At 40.5% G+C, this 27,716-nt stretch overlaps 1 protein-coding gene across 9 annotated transcripts in view; it reads right to left on the bottom strand.

The window, feature by feature from the left end:
• ZNF536 (zinc finger protein 536) overlaps positions 1–27,716 on the bottom strand; it is a 344,004-nt gene that overhangs the window by 180,434 nt on the left and 135,854 nt on the right. For all 9 annotated transcript variants that reach the window (XM_030955954.1, XM_030955961.1, XM_030955955.1 and 6 more), the window contains one exon: positions 2,881–5,052. In XM_030955954.1, the coding sequence (XP_030811814.1) occupies positions 2,881–5,050 (2,170 nt within the window). In that variant the 5' untranslated portion in view covers positions 5,051–5,052. The remainder of the gene's footprint in view (positions 1–2,880; positions 5,053–27,716) is intronic.

Here is a 27,716-nt window from a genome sequence, read left to right as displayed (position 1 = left end):
TTCTTTTACTCACATAACAAACAGCTGCATACCACATTAGCCCAGCCAGTGACAGTCACACATCTCTGCAATAACTGTTTGATTGCAAACTTGACCCTTTCTTCTTCTCAGCCTGAGCTAGACATTTTTAAACAGGCACTCCATTCCCAATCCTCCTTTGCAAAGAATTACATCAGATAACAAAGACTTCTCTGCCACTCATTGTAAGCCTTCTTCTGGAGATCTGTTCTAAGAGGCACTGTGTAAAAAGGTTTTTATGATGAATTCAGAACTACTATCATGTTAAGAGCACCAATTTATAAAGAAGAATTCATTGGTTAAGATCTGAAAAAATAGTTTCTCAGGCCCTACTGACCCAGTTTTCAACAAAAAAGAATCAAGGGATGCAAATTAAGTTTTGAGACATTGTTACACAGTCTGAGAAATTTGTAAAACTGTGTTTTGCAGTAATTTCTTAATAGAAGACTCAATGACTGTTTAATTCTACCCTATGCAATAAAAAAAAAAAAAGAAAAAAAAGAAAATTCTCTTTTCTTTACATTCTACAGGTCTACTTTCACAGGTAGTGATAAAATATGCAGTCATAGTGATGAACAGTTCCAACAGCAAGATGGCAATAAAATTTAACTTTCAAGTACTAAACAATACTTAGACTTTTTTTCTGTTAAAATGTAATACTTTCATCCTTTCATCTGATTAAAAAGTTATAAAAAACCTACACACTAGCCCTGATAGGATGTATGATGCTGAGAGCCTACTTACATTTACTAGTAACTATAGGAGACAATCAGATATCAAAATAAAAGGTCTTATTTTCTTCAGTAAAAACAAACATACTTCCAGCAACTGTTACCACACATATTTTGCTTTCATTTGCACATGCTTTGATACAAATGCACCAGGTGTGAAAAAAAAAAAACATTTTAAATAAATGGTAGATCAAGTTAAAAATAATTTTAAATTAGTGGTCACAGAGAGAACAACACTGCAGGGTTTTTTGCCTCTGAGGACAGGAAAAACTTCCCACAATAATATATTTAACGAACCAGAACACTTGGAATTAAAGTTTTCAGGGCACTCAAAACACAGCAACTTTCACATGCATTGTTTCAAATCCTCTTCAATCTCTACCGGTTCAACCTCACTCAGAAGACTCTGGGGCTGTGTTTTTCAAAACTTTTCCCGACAGCCCTGAAAGGCTGCAGACAAAATTCAAACAATTTCAGGATCTTTTCTTTCTGATTGCTCTATGGCATTGCAAAACAGAAGTGACAATTTTAAAATAGAGAGTATTCCCCCCCCCCCCCAAAAAAAATGTGTAGGATTTTTTAAAGTGAAAGTTAGAAAAATAATCTTCTTCATCCTGACATATTTTCAATCCTCTTAAAAGAATCTCAACAACTATATATAGTATGAAATTAGCTCTTGCCTGTTAGCCTTGTTCCTACATAGAATTTTCTAATGTGTCTCCCCAGTAATAAATTGCAAACGAGGCTATGACTCTAAGAGTAGACTGTGTTTCATGGGTATTTAAACAACAGCATTAAGTACTATAGGAATCTGTGGAATGTGGAGTGCAGATTTATGTGTCTTAACAATTTCTTTACTGGTTTGTAATAAGCCAGCAAACTAACACTATTTTTATATTAATTTGGCCTCAGAAGTAGAGTATACTGGAGCATGACAAGAACAACAAAAGTAAACTGGCATATACTTAATAACTGTAACAGTGAATTGCCTCCAATCCTAAAATATTTATTGAAACTGGGGGGGGGAAAAGCTAAAAAGAATTACTCTCAACAGCCTGCTACCAGCTCTTTAACAGTGGGCAATGTAATGCCTTAAGGTACCTCAAACTGTCTTTCATTTTCTAGACTTAATGGCTGATTGCAGAAATCAATGTTGCCATTAGTAACAGAGTATTTGTTATGGCATGATTTCCTCTGTTGTTAGGCTTGCAGAATGATTACAGTATTAGTGAGGTGCTTTCTTTATAAAGGGCTGAAGATATAACTTTCAATTTACTATCCATTAGTAAGTGACTTTGGAAATATACATGAGGCCAGAAATCTTACCTGTTATTACTTGGAGATTTTATTTCAGCAGTCATAGGCTAGTAACTTTAAAAATTGTACCAGGAAGCTCAATATTTTATAGAGATCTCCAATGAAATATTATCTGCTTTGCTATTTTATACACAGCAAGTAACATGACATATAATACAATTAAAATGTTTCAGTCTGACTTCTGTTTTTTCTTGTACTTTCAAACGGGTGTGAATTAAGCAGAAGGCTTCATACAAGTTAAAATCTGCACATAAGTTAGAAGATTGTCAAAAGGTTAGTAATTTGTATTTCTGAACCTCTTTTTAATCAGTCCAATGGCCAGGTACAAGGACATAGCTAAGGAACTGACATGGTTGTCAGAAGGAGGGCAATCAGAGAGGGGAGCCAACATGCAGTTTATTAACTACAGCTCAAAGAAGGCATCCTTCCTCACCCTTTTACACGGAGGACAGGGCAGGATCTGCATGAGACACACCATGAATAGAAGAGGAGGAGAAAACCACCTTCCAAAACCTGGAGGGAGAGGCCCTGGAAGCGACACAGCCATTGGTGGCTGCTCAGACCCTGCAGAGTGGGAAGGCATCAGCTGAAAGGCCGGGAAACCTGCTGCCCTTGGAGGGGAAAAGGGTGAGCAGAGAATTAACCTCAAAGGCATTGCAGGAACCCAAACACAGATGTTCTGGCAAATAATAGCACATCCCTATGGACTGTAGGAAACAACCTGACAAGAGAATGCATAAACTACTTTACTGCCATGACTTCAAATAGAGCTATGAAGCTTTCAGTGCAGAGAGGGAAGAAGAAGTTATCATACCTGAAGAGGAGGGTGAGGAAGGATGAGGGCTGTCCTCCTGAGCACTCCCTGTCTGCGAGAGACCCCCACCTACTCCACTTTCTTCAGTAATGTTAGAGGACCCTGGTGTTGTCGACCTGCTGACAGACTGAGACTCTTGATCACTTCCAGACCCACGCCGCTCATCGAGACTACCTTGAATTATTTCATCTTCTCCTTTCCTGTCTCTTTTGTGGACCCTGGAGTGAACGACCACTTGGTGGTATGTTCTAAAAACCCTTCCGCAGTCCGGGCATTCAGTTGGCTTTTCTTTTATGTTTCCATGACTTTGTAAGTTGTAATCGAGTCCCTGGTTCATACCATGTGACAAAAAATCTCTACTGCCTTCTAAAGGGTCTAGTTTGCTTGGCAAGTCTCTCTGATTGCCCATTTTAGTGCTGTGAACCAAATCAGCAGGCATTTTCTGCTTAGAGCCATCTGCTCCTACTAACACATACTCCCGCTTCTCCTTATCAAACATAACTCCAGCATTTGCCAAAGTGTCTTCGTGGCTGCGCTGTATCTGCTGCTCTTTAGACAAAAAGCCATGTTCCATGGCCATTCCCCTTGCCATAAGCTGCCAGGCCTGATAGCTGTTTACTGGATCCATCTCTGCTGCTTTGGCGGCAGCTTGTAACCTTTCTATACAGCTGGATTTCAGAGGAGGCACCAGATTGAGACAGCCCAATAAAGAATGTTTATCCCCCTCGGCAATGCTGTGGCCAATGCCAGAAATGGGGGAAAGGAGCTTGCCCAAGACTTCCTTCTCTTTCATGGGCATGTCTCCTTTGTTGTAGATCTGATTTTGTTCGCTCAACCTCGCCTTGTCAGGGGGAAGAAAGCCACTCTGCAAACATGACAGATATCTTGAATACAAGTTTGCATGGGCTTCCTGGGACATGCTGCTGATGGAGACAGGGACTTCAGGATCATTAGGAGATTTGTTCTTTACAGATAACTTATTCAGGTGAACTTTCATGTGGTTTTTAAGAAACCAAGGCTCTTTGAATCGCCTCCCGCAGATCTGACAGCAGTGTTCAAAGGAATCCTTGTGCTTTCTCATGTGGCCTTTTAGGAACCAGGCTTGGCTAAACACTTGGCCACACACCTCGCAGCGAAACTCATTGGTGGATTGCTCCCCATTCCCGTTGGAGCCCTGGCCCTGTGCTGACTCTGCAGTTATGTGAGCTTTCTCCACGTGGCTGATCAGCTCCTCCTCCTGCGAGGCAGCAAAGTCACACAGAGTGCACTTGTAAGGCTTGTGTAGGATCCTTATGTGCCTGTCCAGCTCTTCTCGCTTCTTAAACTTGCCTTTGCAAAACGTGCATCTGAACCCGGCTGTCTGAGCGACAACCTCTTCCTGGACACTGGCTGGCTTTGGAGAGGGAACAGGGTTTGAAATATCAGGTGTGTTGTGATTAGGTGGCACAGACAAGTTGCAGTTTGCGAGCGGCATGGGCTGGGTGTGCTGCTGTGCTTTCGCATCGGGCCGTGGCTGCAGGAGGCTGCTCTTCATCTGCTTGTCCCGAAGAATCGCTCTCTCCTCCAGCTCATGCAAAAGTCTGTTTTCTTCTCGGACCCTTCCACGACCTTTGCCAAGGTTCCCAAGCTTGTGAGTACGCAGGTGTATCTTCAGGTTGCCTTTCTGAGCTGCCCTGTGGTCACAGTAGGGGCACTTGAAGGGTTTCTCTCCGGTGTGGGTTCTCATGTGCAGCGACAGGATGCTGTTGAAGCGGAAGCGTTTCCCGCACAGGGGACAGGGGTACTTCCTGTTCTTCCTGGCGTCATCCTCGATGTCGCTCATCTGAGACATAATCCCCAGGTTCTGTCCATTGAGGAACTGCTGCAGATCCACACGCCCGTTCAAGCTGGTGTCAACCTCTCTGTTGAGCTGGTTTGCCAGCAGGGCCATCTGGCTGCTGATGGGCTGGTTTGCTATGGACATGTGACTTTTGTCTTCTAGTGGCACTGACGCCTTCTCCTCGGGATTCTGCCTGCTCTGGAGCTCTGGGAAGGCATGGCTGAGCTGGGAAGTGATCTGGTGCAGCTTCTGACTCATTGAATATTGCCCATTGAGTATGGTGCTGTTGAGATGGGCGTCAGCTTCTGGCACAGCTGAAGAAACACCAAGGCACAAACTAGCTTCCTCCATCTCTGAAAATCAGAAGATATTTTAGATTCAGACTGTGAAAGAGTTACAAGCATTGAATCACTGGCGTACAATTTGCATTTTATGTTTTACCTGCTCATAATAATGCAAAGGAATTAGTGTAAAAACAATTAAAAGTGTATTAAGTGCCAACTGTGCTAGACAGTTTTGATCATACATGTACTCATTCTGCATGTGTACCAAGAACTATTCATTACTATTTTAAAATATGCGACAATTTCAAAATTTAATTATTACAGAAGGGGCAAAGGCATTTACCACCTCCCTTGTCCTTCTTGTGAAACTGCACCTGTCTGCATTTCTAAATCTATAAAAGAAGAAATCTTATGCATCTCTCCCATTTTCATTTAAAAAGCCAGCAAAAAAAAACCCAAAATAGAAATCCATTTGTAACTTTCAGTTCCATTAACCATATTCAATATATTACACATTCTACAATGAGAAAGATAGTTTTATGATTTGACAAAAAACCGATGGTATGATATTTACTGGTGTACAATAAAACAAGATAATGTTTTGGGAAAAAATAAAGGACAAGCTTTAGAACAATAAAAGGGATTTTGCTTTAGTCAACAAAAAGTGCAGTAATATCTCATTAAGCTGATTAGTATGCTGCTTAGAAACAGTACTAGGTGCTGTAACACATGATTATAATCATAAAAATCCTTCAGTGTTTGCAAGTAAGCATTAACGAGGTATATTAAATTTTAAGGAGACTGCGACTAGCAGCTTTGTAAACCTCTGAGATTAAGATTTAACCCTTCTGTTACAAAACATTGTTATTTTGTCATTTTGAAACTGAGCCCATCAAAAGGCACATAAATTATCTTCTGCCAAGCCTTTTAATTCATAGTTGAGAACCTTCAGATTTCTTTTCCTAGGAAAACTTGCCAGATTACAGAAGGAATATCTCTGTCCTTCAATGGGTGGTACATGTGATTTAAGAGACTTTGATTTGTTTTAAAGAGCTCTCTTATGGAACTAGATAAAACCAATTAAAATCTGGGAAAGGTGTTGTGGAAAGCCTCAGCAAGTTTAAGAATTCTAATAACTTTCCTAATACACAGTAATGACTACAAATTGTAGCTACACTATGTATATTGCAGGAAATTAGAATTCAGAGCTGTTTGTTAAACACAAGTGCTCTGTTCTGGTCTGCATAATTGTCCACAATAATCCATCCTTGCCACTTCTCTACTCTATACAGATATAATGTATCTATAAAATTCTGTTAAAAATATAAAGTTTCTCATAACTAATTCATAAACTATATGATGCTATAAGATTATATTAGACTACAATTAAGATTTTTGTTGTTCAGTGGCATGATTTGACACTTTATTCACTCTAAAAACCACTGAATTCTATCGGTTCTTAAAAAATTAATTTGGTCAACCCTCTGTTTGGCTTTAGCCAAAAGCATTTTTTCCCTGTGTCTTCCACAAAGGCTCCAGGCACACCCTGGGTGGACTCCACTCCTCACACAGCTACACAGTGGCCACTTGATAGACAATTCAAGGTCCAGATCTGGCACACACTTAAAATGCATGTAATTGTGCTCGTGGGAGCAGTCCAGTAGACTTCAAAGGGTGACTCTTGAAAGCAAAGTTCCACACATGATTAAGTATTTGCAGGATCAGGGCCTAAAAACAAAGTATGGGAGGTCTTCGAGGGGAGACCTATTTGCTCCTGACAGGATGACTGAGGTTGTGACACAATGCAGATCTTGTAAGTACAGGAAAGAGTTATATGCATGAGTATTAAAAAAGAACAAGAGCTACCTAATTTTGCCCATATACATAGCAGATCTTTTTCAAAATTTAACAGTCTGATTTGGGTCACATATTGGGGGCGCATTATTTGCTTGCTGTCAATGTTGTTATTCATAAAAATATAAAGAAGTTAAGTCTGTAAAAGAACTCCACTTAAATTTAGCTTGCAGTGCCTGATTTCCAAAAGTAGAGAGTAGGAGAACATAATCAAGCCAGGTGTTCACCCAAGGCCATGTAGTAAACAAGGAAAATTCTTAATTTCCATTCAAGTTTTCTGTGCAGCAGACCACAATCATTCAAAATGTGGGTACACATAAACCACTTTTTTTTTTTTTAATTTTTGAAAATTTTCTTAACTTTTGGAACAAACCAAAATAATGTTCAAAAGGATTAATTAAACAACTGAATACTTGTGGTCCTTAGGTCTGCCATTGCCTGAAGTTGGATGAGGTTTTGAATATCTGCCTATGTGCTTAAAAAAAAAAAACAAATACTCTCAGAAATAACACAAGAGAAACCCCAAAACCCGAATCTATTTTTTGTCTGGATTCCACATACCCAGGAGTGTTATTTCTCCCCACCATGCTTAAACAAGGCATGCTGGCAAACAAGAATGTGACAATTCCAGAAATGCATAGCATGTGCTGACACACACAAACATTGAAGAATGTTAAGAAAGGTCTTTGTGAATTGTCATTATTCTATAACAGCTTCAAAACTACAGTCTAAATTTCTTTTTTTTTTTTTGGTTGATCTCAATAGGACCTGGTGCTTTTACATGCTCAGAAAGGTTTGGGTAGTTAATTTTAGCATTTTATGCTCTATCGAAGTTTGGAAGTGCTGACAGATCCCAGTGGAATTTATTAATTCTGATGTTTAACCTTAAGCATCAGTTCAAATGTATGGTTGTTTGGATTGGGGAGGGGAGCTGTGGTTGAGGTTTTAGTTATTCTGTGCTTCTTTTTCAAATATAACTTTAATAAAGTAACAGCAGTTGTAGCTGGAACATGGCAAGTTTTCCAAATTTTCCTTTTTGCTATTTTCTGTCTTCCAAAATAATACAGAAATATTTAATATAGAATATTGAGCGAACAAGTAAAAAAAATAGTTTAGAGGAATACCAAATCCATAATTTCTCATTTAAAGACTAATAATTTTGGATCAAGTCGGGGGAGCCTAACCCCCCCACATGGATCTTTTGGCATGACAAATGTTTTACATTTTTTATTAAATATGCAGAAAGGTCAGCAAAGCCTCTGCTTAGTGAGCAACAACCAGCTCTGAATGCCACCCACTCTGATCAGCCGTGCAGTTCCTGGGATCCAGCCACCACAATCTCAAGATGTATTCTTCACTTAAACTGCATTTCCCCCCTCATCTGCCCCTGCTTCTTGCAGGCTTCTTGCTCCTTCCTCTGGCTCTGAGTTGTCTCCTCTGTTCCTCACTCCAACCCGGCTTCATTGCAAAGTATAACCATGGCACTGAAAGTACTGCCCTGTGAAATTTCTCCTCCTGCCATGCCCAGTTACAGCTTTTCTGAACACAGGGAGCTTGCTACTGTTCAGCTTTCACAGAAACAACTCCTGGTATCCCTTAGCCCTTTCACAGCAAAACCAACTAAAATCTCATCTTGTATCCACATGCAAGACAGAAACAAAACACAGCCTCATCCATCATTCCACTATGAATTAGATAACTCAATCTAATTTTCCTAATTTCTCTTAAAAAAAAAAAAATTAGCAATTTCATTCTCTCCCTCTTTATCCATCATCCCTGTCTAGATCTATGGCCAGAGAGGGTTACACCAGGTGGAGCAAGGGGCTCTCATTCCCCAGTGAGGCCCCTGCAGTTCATGGTACCCACATTGGTGTCAAGGTACACAAAAATAAAAAATCTGGAAAAGTCAATTCATAAGCGCTACTTTGATGCTCCATGATAGGGAAAACCTTTAGCATTCAATTGTTAAATATATAGTCTATCACATTATTTCATGATCCTGATCTCTTGTATAAGGAAGGCACAGAATGTTTTGCCATCTCTCATGCTGGGAACAGAAGCACAATGTTCTCTGTAGTTAACAAATGTTTACAAAATGAACTGCAAATCAAATTTGAGATTGTTAAAGAATTCAAAATATATTTGTTGAAATTTATTTGGTAAATTTCTGACCTTTAATTATCTCAAATGTTGGCTAAAGACAGCGTCTCTCAAGACATGGCATGTTGGGATCAGGAGTCATGGGCTGCCCTTTCTAACCTAAAGAAACCCTCAGCTCTTGCCCAGGTGAGTTGCTGTGGCCAAAAAGCCCCAAACCGACCCCACTGCAGAGACAGGCTACACCCAGCTGGGCTCACTCTGCACTGGGCAGGGCAGCAGCACCCCTGGGAGGCAGCACACCGACCATCCAAGGCCATCTGGCCACACAGAAACTGTGCCCAGTGTGCAGGATCCTGTTCCTCTGAGGAGGAGCTCAGCTTATGAAACTCACTGTGGGATACAGATATTATAAAATACTCTCTCTCATCTCCTACATAAAGGTACAGTGAGACATTCAAGTCCCTTTGATGATACTAATAGTTATTTTGATTTCACTCACATTTTTGCCCTCAAGACTATTTCCTGTGATATCAATAGCGAAAGTTCTGGCTTTAGCCATTTCAATTGAACGCACAGATTTTATTTAACTATTTGAAATGGATTACTGGAATTTAAAACCAATTATGACACCAGAAATGCCTGTCATCACAACTACATTAATGTAATACGAGAAGCTGAGCTTCCTCTTGCTGGAAACAGAGAAAAAAAATATGGCAAACAGGATGGGAGAATTTAAAGATAAATCTATGCCTGGGCACACATGTAAACATATGCAGGCACATGAATATCTGTATACAGACACATATGTGCAGACACACACCTGTTATCTTTGTAAACAGATGGACCAAATTCAGCTCTTATTTACACCTGTTCATTCCTGCTGGACACACACACACACTGAAGCTCTCCCCTCTTCAGTGCTGTAGAGAAAACAGTCATTTTAAAGCCACTGTTGTGCTGTTATTATAGCTTAGATTAGGTTAGTTAAAAGATTTACAGTTCAGTAAGCAAAGTAATGCTTTACAAGCTCACGTGTTTAAACGACAAGCTCGCTCTGGCCCTGATCCTCTGAGCAGTTAGAGCTACACACACTGTTACTTATGCTTGCAGAATATAGACCTGGTATTTATCTTTCCAGCTAGAAAAATTCACATATATCTACATTATCTTGTGGTCCAATGGCAAATTCTAAATACTCCAATACAGACTGCTTCAGTTCTTAGCAACTCGTAAACAGGTATTGCTGAGATCAGAATATATATTGAATTTTTATTAAATATTGTTCTTATTGTTGCAGCAGAAACAGTTGAACTAAAGCTGTTATAAGCATAATACACTCCTGTTAAGAAATACAGAACACCAGACTACTGAACCCTTTCAGGGTCATTAAACAGCTGTAAACATTATTACAAAAATAAACCAGAGATTTCATGCTTACATTTTAGCCCAGAGCTTGGTGTGCTGAGCAAGTACATTTTTTTCATCTCTTACAATCAACGCTGGTGACATTTGGGCATCCAAACAAATTACATCACAAATATTACTGAGGTGGGTAGGATACTGAGCAGTTTATTTGCCAGATGATTAATATATAAACAGTAGGGCAGGATAAATGACCTACTCTTCTTTGACTGATTTGTAGGCAATACTAAGAGACATAGATGTAAATAGTTAGATTTTAACAAAAACATGTGTGCACGGAAGGGGAGGGGAGAGATCAGCTGTATTTAATGCCACCAGGACAGCATTATCCAGTCTGATAAAATGAAATAAACATTAGGCCAGATTCTATTCTCATTTTACTTATGTAAAACAGAGTAATTGCATCGACTTCATAGGAGTTTTTGTGAAGTAGGTGTCCTGTTCCTTGGGGTATAATATAATTATATCAGGAAAATATATGGTTTCTGGAGTATAACAGGATACCTTTAAAAAAAGAAAGCTGGCCTACAGGTAATGTGTCCTATTTGTTTTTATTTAAACATTATTAAGGCCAGCTTGGTAATTGGCTATCACCATTAGTGACATTAGCACATTTAGGCTTTTTAGGCATTGCAGAGCACGTGTAACTCATAGCTCCTGAGAGCTGGTTTGGAGCAGGAGCAGAGCACAGCCTGCCCAGAGCTCTGGGGGAGCAGGGCTGCCCATCCCACAGCCCAGGAGGTTCCAGGGCTGCCCCATCCCACACCCCAGGAGGTTCCAGGGCTGCCCCATCCCACAGCCCAGGAGGTTCCAGGGCTGCCCCATCCCACAGCCCAGGAGGTTCCAGGGCTGCCCCATCCCACAGCCCAGGAGGTTCCAGGGCTGCCCCATCCCACACCGGGTTCCAGGGCTGCCCCATCCCACACCCCAGAGGCTCCAGGCGCCCCATCCCAGGAGGTTCCAGGGCTGCCCCATCCCACACCCCAGGAGGTTCCAGGGCTGCCCCATCCCAGGAGGTTCCAGGGCTGCCCCATCCCCAGGAGGTTCCAGGGCTGCCCCATCCCAGGAGGTTCCAGGGCTGCCCCATCCCAGGAGGCTCCAGGGCTGCCCCATCCCAGGAGGTTCCAGGGCTGCCCCATCCCACACCCCAGGAGGTTCCAGGGCTGCCCATCCCACATCCCAGGAGGTTCCAGGGCTGCCCCATCCCAGGAGGTTCCAGGGCTGCCCCATCCCACATCCCAGGAGGTTCCAGGGCTGCCCCATCCCACAGCCCAGGAGGTTCCAGGGCTGCCCCATCCCAGGAGGTTCCAGGGCTGCCCATCCCACATCCCAGGAGGTTCCAGGGCTGCCCCATCCCAGGAGGCTCCAGGGCTGCCCCATCCCACAGCCCAGGAGGTTCCAGGGCTGCCCCATCCCAGGAGGTTCCAGGGCTGCCCCCACATCCCAGGAGGTTCCAGGGCTGCCCCATCCCAGGAGGCTCCAGGGCTGCCCCATCCCACAGCCCAGGAGGCTCCATCCCTCAGCCCCACACCATCACCCATCCTCCAGCGGCGGGACCACGCAGGGGGCAGCCGGGAAGGCATTTGACAAAACTGTAGCTGCTTTGTAGTGCTGATATTTAAACAAGCTGCTTATTGATTCCAAAACAAAGTACTCCTTTAGTAACAACAGAGCCAACTCATTCCACAACAGTTTTTATGTCTTAAAGAAGGGTTAGCAGAGGGATTTTGAAGTTTCAAAAGTCATTAGCAGACAGAAAATGGTTTGCTGAGGCTGTGCTGCCTTTGCTCTGGGCTGGGAAGAGAGTTGCTTTCTAAAATACCTGTTACATCTGCAGGGTACTTTCTAGTTAGCACAGCCTTTGGGACTGATAACTGATCAGTGGAAGATAAATCACCAGAGCAGTCTTTGGTTGGTAGCACCCATGGAGTGGAGGACTGTGAACCATTTGTGATCACAATCTAGGAAGATGAGCACAGAGGAGAGGAGAGGTCATTTATAAATCTCACTCACAGATTAGAATAGAAAGATTAGAAGAATGCAGACAAGCTGTTTGATTTATTGCTACTTTGCATGTGACTTAGCAAAATCTGTTTTCCTCCTTATTTATTCTATTTCACTTGCATATACTTAAGAAGTCAGATCCAAAGAAGAGAAGGATAAATAATTGCTACTGAAAGTTCAGTAGATTAAAAAATAAAAAAAATCATGGTTTTTTTTTTTCCAGGCACTGGTTGCATCTGGGATCATTATTTCTTAGCTTATAAACATTGATTCTCATTTTACTTTTTTTTTTTCCTAGTGATCTTTTGACAGCAAAAGTAAAAAAAAGAGTGATACCAAAATTCATATGGGAGCCTTATTTGTGGAATGCTTCGTTAAACTAAAGCTTCTGTTACTTTAGAAACAGCATTTTTTAAAGTAAATTTGTTATTTTCATGTAATTTGGAATGTATACAACTGATTAAACCCTCTCCAATTTGATCAATTTCCTGTAGCTCCTATCTGATCATTCACTTTAATTAATCTAACTGGCATCCACATCAGATTGAAGAAACCTTAAAATTAAGCTTTTAATGAACCACTTTACCATCACAGAGTACAAATAAAATAATAAAATGCCTGGAAGACTGTACAAAGCATATTTATTATTTCATTTTTTGTCATTTTTACAGCATGGAAAGGGCTCTGAATCTCCTATTCTCATCTGAAGACACTGCAATGCACTGGAAGTCTGCAACACTCTAACCCATTATATAACATTAAAAGATACATAATGATGACCCTATTAATCCTGCATTCCTCACGCAGGAAAATTCCAAATAAAAGGCCAAGCATTTCAGCTGGGTGAGGACATGAGGATCAGGCCCCCTGAACCAATTACAAAGAGAACAATAAAGAGTTAAGACCACAGAACTCAAAGCACAGTTTGAAACAACTTAAATCCAAAACTGTAATGATGGGTTGATGATTTTTTTTTTCATTTCACAAAGGCTTAGACTTAGATTTTGTGCACAGCTAAATATAATGTCAAATGCACATATGTCCCAAAGATCAAAGTAGGATTGACTGTGAAATATTCATATGTGATAGCCCAGCGAGATTTTGTTCGCAAGGGCACCTGTCAGAAGCATAAGCTTGGATACAAATCATCAAATAAGTATGTGAAATCATTACTAAAATCCAGGCATGCAATCAGATAGTCAGTTGTCTGAAACTGCTGGACTGTAGCCAGCACAGTGGCTCAACAGACTAATGCTTTGGTCTCTGCAGATCCTCAGGGGCCTGGTTCAGTTCCTCCTGCTACTGGTCAGGTCAACTGTCTGTACCTAGTGTTGACTTTCCTGGCACTTAATGCTAGGAGCAAAGCAAAAAAACCCGAGTCCATAAGTTGCCTTTGACCTGAGCCACAGAAACATCTGCTGGTTGAGTCACAAAGTGCTTGTTGGCCAAGTTTAACAGGATCCGAGCCTGCTGCGGATCAGCTCTCTCAGCAGTAGGTGTCACTGCAATAAATAGATGGATTTCAAGGGACAAAGACACTCATTGCCCGGGAAAATGCATAAACAGAACATCCCTGAATAGAGAGAGTTTTGAAAAGTATGTGGTCCAGTTAGACTTTAACTATATGCAAAATGTTGGGAATCTGGTTTAGGGAGGAATTAAATTGCACGAGTGGGATTGCCAACAACAACAGCACCATAATTCTGTCCATTAGTCCTGTGTCACAGAGATCCTTTAATTCACATTAATCACCTCCCTGCAATCCCAGGTCTATTAGGTAAAGACTGTTACAGTTAAACCTTTAAAAAAAAAAAGCTCTCTAACAAATTAAGTCATTTGTTCTAGTGGAACAAAAGACCTAGTTATATGGAAAGACTCTGCACACTCAACTGTGGTTGTAGGACTGAAAGACCACAAGGTTAGCCTATTTTTTGTCAAATTAGAGAGCCTATACCCAATCCTATCTGCATACAGAACAAGGAGAGAGAGAATCCTTATAACAGCTTGGGAGGTGGGGGGATGATGTCTCAAGTATAGATTTAATTAATAGAATGCATATTTTGAAGAAGCAGTAACCAATTTATATTTGAAACAGAAATATTTGGTATGCCAAGTAATATCACAGAGATGTCAGCCAAGTCTACACCATATTTGGTTTCATTATCACAAAATGGTTTGTAGGATAATTAAGGATGCTCCAAATTGCATGCTATTGAGTTAGACTGTAGACAAAACAATGCATCACTAAGCATATGGGCTACCTGTGATGACATCAGGACAGAAACTACGTGCCTAAGAAAATGTTTTTAGAAAAGAGAAAGATTAATACATTAAACCTTGAGTAACCTGTTGCACTTGAAAGAGAACATATGTGATAATACATACATAGTACATATATAATACAACTGCATTTATTTTACTCCCAATAATTCTAAATGGGGAACAAAAGAGATGAAGAAATGTACAGAGAATGAAAAGATAAATTGCTGCATTTTTCAAGGTCAGTATATTTAAGGAAAAAACAACATTAAAAAAAGTCACCCCCATGAAAAGCATAAAGGGCCACACTACAGATGTGGAAAGAGCTCCTCCTTTCCTCCCACCAGCTCCTGCCCCAGCATTCCCTAAAGGCCTCCAGCACATGGAACCCCAAAGCACACTGTGATCAATTCAGAGAGGAGAGGGACACCTTTGCTAAATGTTTCTTTGCTGGGTACAGAAACATCCAACATCTTAATACAATGGAAGTGGAAACAGGTAGAAATTCAGAAGTAACTTGCCCAATTTCTGTGCTCCTAAAGAGCATAAAGGGACCAAGGTTTTCAGAATTTCAGCACTGTAGAAATAAGTATCCCAAAATGATCATTTCCACATCTCATTTAAGAAAAAGCTTGCCATGTATCTTGACTTAAATAGATGGCTCATCCTCTGTAAAGAAGCCAGGGACAGCATCCAGAACTCTTGACTCCCATTGCTTAGTCCAGGATGCCAGATAGCTTTCCTTTATCAAACATAATTGACTGCTGAATAGACAGGGTTTTTTAACTCATGGTAAACCAGTCAGCATAAATTTTTTGGTTTGTTTGTTTAAAATACTAGAGATTTTTGGTTTTTGGTTTTTTTAATAACAGAGATTCTTGGCTGTTAATACTTTCTATCTCCAAATTCTATCTTCTTTCTTCCCTCAATCCAACTGATTTATTTTTCTTCTCCCTATAAAACACAGACTTGGTGACAAAAAATACCACACATAATTTAGATGGTCGTAGTGATTTTTAGATATAAGTGGCTTTGATGAGTTATTACTCATCATATTAGTTTAATACTAATTTCCAGGGGGAAAAAGAAAAAAAAGAATAAAGCTGAGAAAGCCCTAAAGTTTGGATGGAAAAAGAGGGAGTAAAAGATGCAGTTGAAATGGGCAGGGACACTAGAAGCAGGTTAATGCTGGAAAACAGAGCAAACATTTCACAGAATACCCTTTGTGTTTGTGGTTTCCCAAAAAGCAGAAAGAAAAAATTTGGTAAAGAATTAAGTGGAAAAGACAGATGAGGAAATAGCACACAGACTAAGGCATAAAAAAAAATGTACTTAATTATCACCTAGTAAAATGAAGCAGAAGAAAACACAAATCCCCTTTATTGCATTGGTGTTCTGTTCTGCCCGTATTCTTACTGATACATCACTGCTTCTGTCATTTAACTTTATTAATTGATCACTGTCATGAACACAAGAGCAGAGCTGGGAACTCTAAGGCCAGCTTGGACCTCCTGAGCTGCTTTCCCACTGATACAAGTGGCTCAGGCTTACCAGGGTGTGGTTAGTGGTCTGTGTACTGCTCAGACACCCACCCTGGGGTCAGGGATCTCCAGAAAACAAGCGCTTTATCATATGTCCTTTTAGAGGAGCAAAAAAAAATACATCACACTGCTCTTTCAGAGGGAGGAAGACAACCCCAAACAGGAACATCTATACCAAAAGTAACTGACTCAGGAGGGTATTTCCCTGTGTTTTCCCAGCGGATTTAAAATCCTCTCTACCTGTTGCAGTGAGATTATTCTGCCTCTCCCTCTGGATGTTGGTACCAAACAGTTGTAACTGTTTTGCAGTTAAGCCAAGGGAATAACAGTGATGTCACACCAGTGACCACAATAAAAGGTCCCATCTATGCAGTGCTCTTGGCTGCAGTGGGGTGCAGCCCCTGAAGGGAACAGAGAATCTCCTCCCTTTGCCCTGAGGGATCAGGTAGAGGAAGGGGAATCACCTTGTGCATCTCTTGAAGGAAGCAGAGATGTGAGCACTGACTGTGGTGAAAGAGGACTCATGTTTAAGTGCAATGGCCTTCAGGATCCATCAAGCTGGGCACCAACTGCTGCTTGGGCATCCCTGTTTTATGTGGGCACAATAGCTTTGATCATTAATAGAAAGGCACTGAAAACCTGGCAGACACATGGCAGATAGATGAACAAGGGGAGAAGGAAAACTGTAAAAATACAATAACATTTCAAAGCTACCTGCAGGATAAAAATCCTTGAAATAATTTTGATGTTAATTGCAACATTGCAGGCCCTTGGCTGAAAAGACAGCCTCTCGTGGTGATAGGTGAGTGGTAACAAAGCTGACAAAGAAAGTCTGATAAATGCAATCCCAGGATGACAGACCCTGGCAAGTTCAATTACAGTTGCAAAGTCAGGTGGGAGATGGACTCTGCTGACTGTAATATATCCTTAGCAGCCAGCTCTGGCCACAAACAGCTCTGACCAAACTCCTTTGAGTGACTGACAGCATCCCAGGAGCCTCCAGTCCCACAGTGAGCTGAGAGCAGCTACAGTTGTTAGCAGAAGGACCAGGGACTAACAGGGACTGCTTTACTGCAAGATTTCAACACAACACACACAAAAACACCACAAACTCTCAGTGAAACTATTCCAAGCCTCTTGAAAAGCCTGTGCAAATGAGCAGTTTGTGTTCACTTTCTCCAGCTCGTGTAAAGCTTCACTCAATGTTAATTCACACTGCTGCAAACCAGTGTGGATCCAGGTGACTCCAGAAAAACACAAAGCCAGACCAAAGGAGGGGGAAAGGCTTGGTGGCTCAGGTTCAAGCCCCTGGCCATGGGAGGCAGTGACTGGGCTCCCACTACTTGCAACAGGAGCATCAGAGAGATTCTCATCCTGCAGGACCAAATCCCAAATGCTCTCCAGAGCTGACAGCATTCAGGAGTTCCCACACAAAATCCCTGCTTGGGTAATGGTATTGCTCCTGTTGCCCAAGCAGAAACTCATTTTTCTGAATTCCAGCCCCTTGCACCTACACTTATGAATATGGAGATCATTATACCTCTTTCTAATTAGAAGGATATTCATCTCCTTAGTTTATACTTCAGAATAGGCTAACTATTCTTATTTGATGTGAAAAAGAAAGAAGTAGATGTATAGGGCAAATTGTGGCTCCTCATACTGCAGTGCAAAATTATCTGAGAATTTAAGTCAAGTTTAACCAAAGTATTTGGCTTCCTTGTGGCTTTATTTTCTTCTCTATTTTTTTAATAAGTAACAAAAAGAGGAGTGTTTTCCCAATTTTTTGTTGAATTTTATTTTCTGACTGACTATTTTAGGGAAAAAATTAAACTCACAGTGTTATTAAACAACTTCTTTGTTCTCTGTGTTTTTCAAAAATATTGTAAAATGACAATAGTATAAAAATTATACTGTAAAAAGTGTAAGCACTGTGAATGAGCAGAGTTATTCATTTATATCCCTAGCTTATGAAATGCCCGTATCACGTATCCTTTATCCAACAGCAGACTCTTTTAGCTTCCATCAGCAGAGCTAACAATATGTTATTGATATGATTTCAGGAAGCTGTCAGCAGGCAGCTTTGCTTTCAGCTCCTCGGCTCTGGTGAGCACACAGAACGTACCTGTGCCTCTCCTGCAGGAGAGCTGGCAGCGAGGTGCACATTCCTGTCAGCTGTCACTGCAGAATAAAGAGAAACCTAAACAGGTCTTCCTCACTACCTACAGTCCTTACACAGAGAGAACACACTGCTGCTTCACTGGGAATGCTCAGCAGCACCACAAACCCTGGTGTGCTGAGGCGTGGATCATTGTCCCTGCAAAGAGCTGGGCAAGGAGCAGCCGAGCAGATGACCCAAGGGCCTTCACCCTTCTTGCCCCATGCCCACCTCCTCCCCAGCTGGCCTTTCATAAGTTTCCACCCTCCTCCTGTTCCCTCCAATTCTGCCCAGCACAAAATGAGTAGGAAGATGAGTGAGCAGGGGGTAACCAGGTGCTCACCTCTGCAGGCAGCAGAGGGGTGAAATGGTACCTGAAGCTTTGTACACCCCAAGCCAGGCGTCCAGGAGCTGTCAGAGCCCAGCCCCTGTACAGGAGGGGTAAATGGGGGTGCAAATCAGGACCCCCGGTGTCCTGGTGCACCTGCTCCTTTGGGCTCCCTTCAGAAAAGGGGTGAAATTGAAATGAGAGGTGAGGCTCTTCTGTAAAGATGCAAACTTCTTCATTTTTAACCACTTCTCCTTGAAGGAAAAATAAAGTTAGCACACAATTAAGTCCAGTATTTTCTGGATTATATTTATGTGCTACTTTATTTTCAGGATCTGAAGAATAACCACATATGTCAGAAGACACAACAGGTAAGCTAAAAGTGCAGCTCTTTCCTCTTTAGAAAACCAGTGGGTTTTAAAACTAGATTTCATATTGGCATACAAGCTTTAATAACAAAAGAGTATTTTGTACTATTAGATGTTGGTCATTTTTTTGTCTGACAAACAGCAGTAACAGGCTGCTGCAGGAGTTAGCACAGGTTTTGGTGAGGTTTTTTCCTCCAAATGATCAGAGAAAGTACCGTACTTTCAGGATGTGCCTCACTTGCTCTTAAAAGGGTAAAACAAAATATTCTCCGAGCTATTCTAAGCCTGCCATATAAGTATTATGCTGTTACAGATTTCAAAAGGTTAGCTTCAATGAACCTGACATCAGTATAACCCAAAATAACCCATTCAAGAGAAAAGTAAGAAATAATTGCTGTTTTCTCTTTTTTTTTCCTCAGCTATATTGCTATAATGATTTTGCATAACAGATTGAACAAAGTGCTGTTGTGACAGGTGGTAGAATTCAGCTAGTAAGCACAGAGACAGGGTTCAATTTAGTTTGTGAATCCTTTAATTGTTGTGCAGCTAATTAAAGAAGGTTCTTTACACTCGCAAGTGTTTACCGTTGCTAGTATGCATACATGAAAAATTAAATTGTGCCTTCAAGGGCTGAGAACTATAGAAAAATCATAGCTGATTCTGCAACATGCTTACCAGCTCAAAATAGCTGCTTTTCACAATTGGAATTTGTAAAACTTTTTGCTAAGCAAATATAGAGCTAATTAGAAGTGTTCGTTGGACCAATTAACATTTAAATAAATAAGCCATATTGCACATTTCACAGTCTTTATTTAATGATGCTTCTTAACTCTTTGGAAAGATTCCTTTAAGTACAAATAAGTTGTCATAAAAATGAAAGACAAAAATAACACCATAACAGTATATTCTATGCTTTTTTCTTTTTGCCTTGAAGTCTTCTCTAAAACTCTATACCTGTTACTGAGAAAGGGGGGTACACAAATCTGGTTCCTTCTTTCATCTTGTCAAGTTACCTTTCCACCTTTTTGAATGCAAACAGAAAAACATTTGATTACTATTTAAAGTGTTATGATAGCTCTGTTTGTTTTGCCCCATGGAACAGAATCTGTTTTAGACAAAAATTCTTACTTTTATCTCATAAAATGGCCATTCCAGCCCAAAAGAAGGGTGTTCTCAGAAGAGACTGCTCTTAGAGCAACAAAAACAGCAGTTTGAAAGTTGCATATGCAAACAACCAAGCAACAGAAAAAACCTAAATCTGTTTCCAGGCCTGCTGTTTGCATTCCCACAGCAAACTCAGCTCTGTTGTTATACCTAACCCCAGGGCTGCAATTGCCTGTCTCTTCGGGGTCAAGTGATATTTTGCTTTCAAAACAACTGTCTTTTAATTTAACAGTCCCTTTCAATCAATAGGACTCCTTCACTCTGCACTGAACATACATTTTCTCTCTCTCTTTCAACCTCCAAACCCCTACCTGACACAAAGGTTACATAAAAACAGGGGAAAGGCTTCTTTCTACTTTTTTCCAAGGTGCATTGCACTACCTTGCAATCACACTAAGAGCTAATGTGGAAGGACTCATTGTTGACCTTGGCTTCCAGCACAGAAAACCAAATTAACAAGGACCAATTAACATTCAAATAAATAAGGAAGATTAACAAAGAATACTCTGCATACCAAGAGGGTAAAATAAACTAGAGGAAGGAGTACAGTATCTCCCTCAATCAGGAAGAGTGGAATTCTCCAGGAAGGACAGCAGCCCATCAGAGCATGGGTGCACAGGCTGCTCTTTCCAAGGCCTGATGAGCTCCAGAGGGGATGTGGCTGTGTGTGAAACAGGCAAAGCTCTAACTTTGGAAAACCCTTGGAAAGATGTGCCAAGACCCCACAGTCCTGCATGATGCTCCTGTGAAAGGGAAGGTGCTCCCCACCTGTCTGGTCTCTGCTCCTTTCTCCTGGGGCTGTTGGTGTTTGGGATGCTGGGCCAAGTGGAGCATGTGGCTTTGAGCTCAACAGCTGGCCAGCAGCAGCCCAAGGCGGACACTTCTTGCATGGATTGTCAGTGTATGAGGTTTATGATTCAATTTTTAGTCAGAAAGATGTATTTGGTTTTGGTTTTTTTTAGATTCAGTAAATTCTGGTTCGAGTCAAAGAGAAGTGGCCAAAGAACAACCAACAGCCCAAGAGGAAGGTATTTGGGAAGTCCATAGAGACTGAAAATTTTGTGGTTTAAAATGTACATTCCATTACACTCCACCTGAAGGCTCCAACCTAAACTTTTGTGCTAAATAGTTGTTCTGCATACCAAGCTGCAAAATACATGTATGAAGTTCTCAAAATTTCATGGTTCAGAGCAAACCTGTATCTATACAACGTTAATTTCATATACTTCTTTAACCTTTCTTTGGAGGCAGTGGGGGGCACACAGGTAGCTGAAGCTCTAACCTGGGGAAGTTCTAACTTGTAGGGACTCCCTGTGTCATGGAGGATCAGAAATGGATCAGAAAATGCTACACCAGAAAGGATGAAAAGTGGTTGAACCCTCTACCTTCACCATCCTCTGCCGCTTGCTCTTCCTGTGGGTAAATCTACAAAAATTACTTTAAGCTGGCAAAATTTCTCCACCATTCTGGGATATCATTACCCCAACAGAACAATTAAATTCCCCACTAACTAATCATCTGCAAAGCCTGTCTCCTAAAAGGAAACTCCTCCTACACAAAGGTTATGAATAATTCTCAGAAGGTTACAACATGATCTATCATTTTAAGTATTTGGATCTGGAGTACTGGTTCAGGCCTCTAACTGACAGCCACCTTTATGAATAGTTAAGAGTTCACAGAGATGATTATCATGTACTATTTAAATATGTATAAAGGACAAAGATAATAACAATACTTTGCACTTTAATAGAAGCTTCTGTCTGAAATTCTCAAAGGAGAGTCGAAGTCCTCACGAATGCACACTCACAGCCCCTCTGACCTGCACAGTTGGTCATTGCTATTATTCTCTGGAATCTGGTAGGCTCTTATTGTTAGATTTCTCAAAAATGATAATGTCTGCCTTAATTTATAAAGCAGTTGAAGCTTTACTAAATGAGTAACTCAAAGTGAATCACCATTGTGGGGATGTTGATCAGTGCCTTGTGCTGAGCAGAAAACAGCATGGAACTCCACAGGATGCTCTGCGGATCCTTGGCCCCCATTCTGGTCAAGGAGGAGAATCCTCCTTGTTCCCAGGCTGAAATGCCACTGACTGATCAGCACACTGTCCAACTGGGAGAAAAGCATCTCCTGCTACTCTTCAGAAAAAAGCCTTTCTGTAGCCTCAAAAATAATTTTAGATCTTTTTTTTCCCAGTACTAATTCAAAAAGAGCAAAAGTGGCCTCCACTTGAAAGCCAAACTTTCTTGCATGAAGAACACTTTCCTGCAGTTTGTTACAGATACAGGAGGTTTTATATTAAAAAAATGTTTTGAATAATCCGTTTCTAAATGCCCTGTGTTGATGAAGTCAGCCTCTCCTGTCTTCTGATCAAAAGGCTGAAAGCAAGTGACTCTCTCTACTATCCCATAAAATACAGAAGGAAAATTAAATCATGTTCAATTGTATCTTTCATAGAAAATATGAAAAGAGCTACTAAATAGAAACAGAAGTGTGAAAAATAGAGCCCACAAATATCAGTACCAATCCAATGCAACTATAAATTCTGAAATGCTGCCAAAAAGTTGGTTGTGTTTGAAAACTGGACCTGGACAATTTGAACTTATGCAAATGGCATTTGTGCAGCAGTGGAACCAAAGGTCCTCCTGAACTTAAGGGCATATTTACAGAAGAGTCAACTGACCCAGAATAATTCCACCAATGTATTAGGAAAACATGTCTTACTTCCAACACTACTAATATGTTTATTATACAACTTTGTTTCTTAAACAAGTACATTTCTTAACCAAGTATGAAAAAGAGAAAAGAAAAAAAAGTCACATATGTCCCAAACCACCCAAGTTTTTCTGCTTCCTTTTACAGTACCAGTTTTCCTTCAACATTTCTTAAAAATTCTCACAAGTGTCAAAGAAGAACAAATTACTTTCAGATTTCTTGAAGAACTTGTAACAAATATAACAGTTACAGAGACAGAGAGAGAAATGGGGGAAATCTATTTCAATGTGATTGTTTTCAAATACCTGCACTAAGTGGGCATGAGCTGGTACCATGCAATCCCTCTGCAACAGGCAAATTCTCTTGGAACAAAATGCATTGAGGGAGAGAGCTGGATGAGCTTTTTCCACTGGACCCTTTGTCCTGTCAGACTCTCTGTGCTCACTCTCCCTTTTCTTCTCTAAAAACTATCTCAACATAATTTCCTTACCAGCACTGTAGTCAGTCTCAACCTTTTGTGGTTTTTTACTTATTTGTTTGGGGTTTTTTTTAATTTGGTTTGTAGTGGGTTTGTTTGTTTGTTTGTATTTAATTTTACATCAATTTGTCAAATCAGACTGATAAAGTTACTGAAATAACACCCCAAGCCTCTGGCTGCAGTACTGCTATCACAATGGAACTCTGATCTCATCCTGGCTCCTATAGCTAATAACAAGCAGCAAGAGACTGAGCTCCCTCAGCTCAAATCAAACCACCCAAAGTCAAGTCAAATTCAGCATTCAGAAGATCAGAAAACTGGTTTACCACAACTTATCACAGAGTAACATGCTAGCACAAGTTAACTGATTCACAGCAATTTTTAGTGTACATGCTCTTGGCAAACATGATGTAAACTTAGTACAGCTTTCAGTGCAAGCCAAATGTCCCTGGTTTCATTAGGGCTCAAGTAGCACACTGCTCCTCGTGTGCTGGGAGGCAGGAACAACCACAGAGCAGCTGGCAGGGATAACCTGGCTGTGGGATCAGTGCTTACTGCTCTGTCCTGGGGTCTTTTGCCAGGGTTAAGAAAACCAGGTATTTCAAACTGCCATTTGATTCATTGAAACACCTGTGTTAAATTTTTCATGGGAAGGTACCAGACTTTTCCGAAGGGACTGTCTGCAGTGGAAGTTCCACCAAACATGCAACAGGCTGGCAAAAGTACATTGTAAAAATCACAAAGCACCAAAGTCCATGCTGTGTAGAGATATCAAGACTTAAAACAGTCGGAAGTACAAATTTTAAAAATATACTTGATGGACCCAATACAAAAACAACTTGGTGACAGACTTTACAATAAACCTCATGAGTTTTTGTCCAAACTCACACTGAATCAGTGACAAAGTTTTATATCCATATATAGATCTCAGGGTGGAACTTCAATCCACAGAGATCTGAAGCTCATTGTTTCAAATGACAACCACATATACAGGAAAATATTTAATTTACCCATATCCTGCAGTTGTCAACAAAGAACACAAAAATCAAGGTGGGCACCTACAGTTAAGCCTTTTTTCCTGAAAAGCTACTTTAAATAAATCAAAACAATCAGAATAAAAACCAAACTACATTGGCCTGTAATATATTACTTACAAAACATTTTAAAGAAAAAAATTCACCCATGTGCAATTTTACCATAAGCTACACACCATTTAACTGCAGCAACACACTCTTCTAGAGTTTCTCTAACAGCTTGGTGAGGGTTTCACCCTTTTTGTCCCTGCTTAAAAATATCTCTGTAGTACCACTGAGTAGCAATGGAGCATGAAGTTGGAATACAGGAGAATGGGAAGTCCTACCTTACACATTACTGACTGGCTATACCAGGTTTCATGAATGAAAACAAACATAAAAATTCAAATGCAAAATATATCCCCAGGAGCTTCCAGTTCTTTATGCATTATTTCACCACCGCTGGCACTGCCACCATCAACCCAAAGCACTTTGGGATGCATCAGCAATGGAATAGAGTTGATGTGAGGATGCAGTGATACAAAGACAGTAACTAAACAACAGTGGCAACTGGAATTATTCCTAATAACATTTTTTCTTTTTTTTTTTTCAGAGACTAACACCTTATTGAAAAGTTTTTCCTCTGTCTTGAATTTGCTGTGTGCAGCAAGGAAATATTGTGTTCAGACTGATGTGTCTGTGTTCTTGGTAAGGGAGCAGGTACAGTGTGTCTGCACACAGGAAGGGTCACACACACAGCATCTTCTTCTCTGCACAGACAGTGCCCTGGGCAAAGCACGAATCTACACATACAGGTGAAACTGCTCTGGCTCATTTTAATTGGCAAAAATGTTTATAAACAAAATTACTGTATTTTTCCTTTTTTAAAAAATCATTAATTTCAAGAAGCAACTACAATGATCCCTACCAAAAATACCAAAAGTAAGTACAGGTTTTTCCTCAAAAAGTTCCCATAACAATTTCTATTTGTCATCTCATTTCAACATCATCAGGCCTTCTACTTATATGATCTTCCAGGGCAACCAGTTGACTGCTGCTATATATCCTGAATAATATTTTCCCTCCTGAGGACCATATATCTTTGGGATACCTGAGGGGCTCATTCACAGATCAAGAGGTATCAGCTCATTTGGAAGATCTCCTGTACAGGAAGGAATATAGTTTCATAAACATTTACAATTAAAACTTTTTGGAATAACCAAACAGAATGCACACAATGGCCACGCTAATTTTGCTTCTCTATCCTCACTGTATATTCAATTTCCACTCCAAAAGTTTGCTTGAAATTTATGAACTTGCCTAAATATAAGCACGGGCTGAAATACTTAAATTAAGACTGGCAAACCTCAGTGCTGCTTGTGGGAGATGTCACTAACCAGAAATTTGCAGGGTTTATTTTTCTATAATATCTCAGCTTTCAAATTTCTTTGAGGCAGAGCATCAATGGTCATTGGTATGTTACAAAGCATTAATTGTAACAAGTTTCAGTAGATGAAGAGAGAATCAAAGTGAAATTTCAATCAGGAAACAGACAAGTTTGTTCAATAACCTTGAAATCTCAAGCAGATGCAAAGTCACTCTGCAGGTAGAGAACAACAGATGAGAAAAATGTAACTTGTAAACAAATAGTGCTAGTATTGGCTGGAACCATTTCTCTGCCAGACTACAATATGGTCTGGCACATTATATGACTTGCACTTTCTGTTTTTATTACAGTCTTTGTTTAAGACACAATCTATGTCACCCATTTGTAGCTGTTCCAGTATCTCATCTGTCAGAATCAGACATCTACCTTTAAAGAGAATGAAATCCTCTCAAGATCCCAATGCCTTTTCTGTAGAGATAGCCTAACTTTCAGTCAGTGTTCCCTTACCCTGTGCAGGAAAAACAGTGTTCTACAATCCAAACTATGCCACATATTTTACCAAAGGGCAGCTGGCAGCTCCATGGCTTCTCCATGAGCACTGCTTTCAAAATCATATTTTACCAGAATCAAGATTAAATTGTTACTTACAAGGTTCATTTTGTAAGGACATTAATTAATGGCCTGCATATGGAAGAGAGTTGGGAAATATTGTGCATTTTGTGCATGACTTTGTTGGCAAGTACATCTAGTAATTAATGTTGACATCTTTTTAAAATGCATTAGGCAATATAGGCAACATATACTCTGCCCAGGTTTTTATTTTTTGGGGGCAGGGAGGTTGAATATAGGGTCTCCCATGGCTGAGCACTATTATTGCAGTAGGGCCTTCCATTGCCTAGCAAGGTCCCAGTCTCTCTTGGAAAAAGGTGTGGTTTAAGTGCAGTTCTGGACTTTGAAGACATTTTTGAGACTCTAGCATTCTCAGAGACTACCAGAGGCGTAGAAATTCAAACTCAATAACATTCTTAGTGAACCATTCCTTTAAGGACTCCCACTGAAAGAGTCATTCCCTTCCTTATGGATTTCAGGTAGAAAAACAACTCATGGCTGTGTTCAGACAGACATCAGCCCCCTTTCTCTTCCTCCCTCATCCCCATACCTAACCAAATAGCAATCCAAGCATCTCTTTATCATTCTCAACAAGTTTAAGCACCTTAATTCTAAGGTTCTAGATATGTAGAAAATTAGTGCCCTTCATGACTCAAAGCTATAGCAATTTTTTTAGATGCTTATTGACCTGTTTATTACTATCTGTTTATTGAACTGTTTTCCATGAATTGGTCTAATCCCTTTCTGAGCCTGCTGATGCTGTCTGCCTCCATTAATTCCCTTGGCAGCAAGTTCCAGAAGTTCACTACTCACTGTGTCAGGAATTATTTCCTTTTATCTGTTTTAAACCAATCTGTTACCTCTGCTGGGTGTTCTAGCTATGGGTCTGTGAGATTTGGTGAAAAAAGTGGGTGAGGTTTCTGGAAAGGGCTTTCATGGAATTTTGTCCTTGCAGCTATGAACTTTTTCCAAGTGAAAAATAAAAGTATCCAAACAGGGCCACAACACAGCTCAGAAAGTAAGAGCCCAACACAACAGCATGAGATTCACTGAGCACCCCCACTGCAGCAGATTTACTAACCTAGCCTACAGAATTCTATGATCTACCCCTTGATGTAAAGACAATCCACTTTACAGTTTCAAAGTTTGTAACCAACCCTTGTATAAAGAACTTGGGAACGAGACCATTTGAGGATTGATAGCTTTGTCACAACTGAAAAGATTCATCTGTCATGACTGAGATTCATTCAGTTACAGAAGAAAAATTCCAAACATTCTTACAATTCTGACTGAGAGGAAGAAAGAGTGGAAAATGTCAGAATGAAGCATTCACTAC

Source organism: Camarhynchus parvulus, chromosome 11 (assembly GCF_901933205.1).
Source record: "Camarhynchus parvulus chromosome 11, STF_HiC, whole genome shotgun sequence".
Lineage (NCBI taxonomy): Eukaryota > Metazoa > Chordata > Aves > Passeriformes > Thraupidae > Camarhynchus > Camarhynchus parvulus.
Note: the sequence above shows the minus strand (reverse complement) of the source record. Positions and strands in the feature narration are given on the sequence as shown.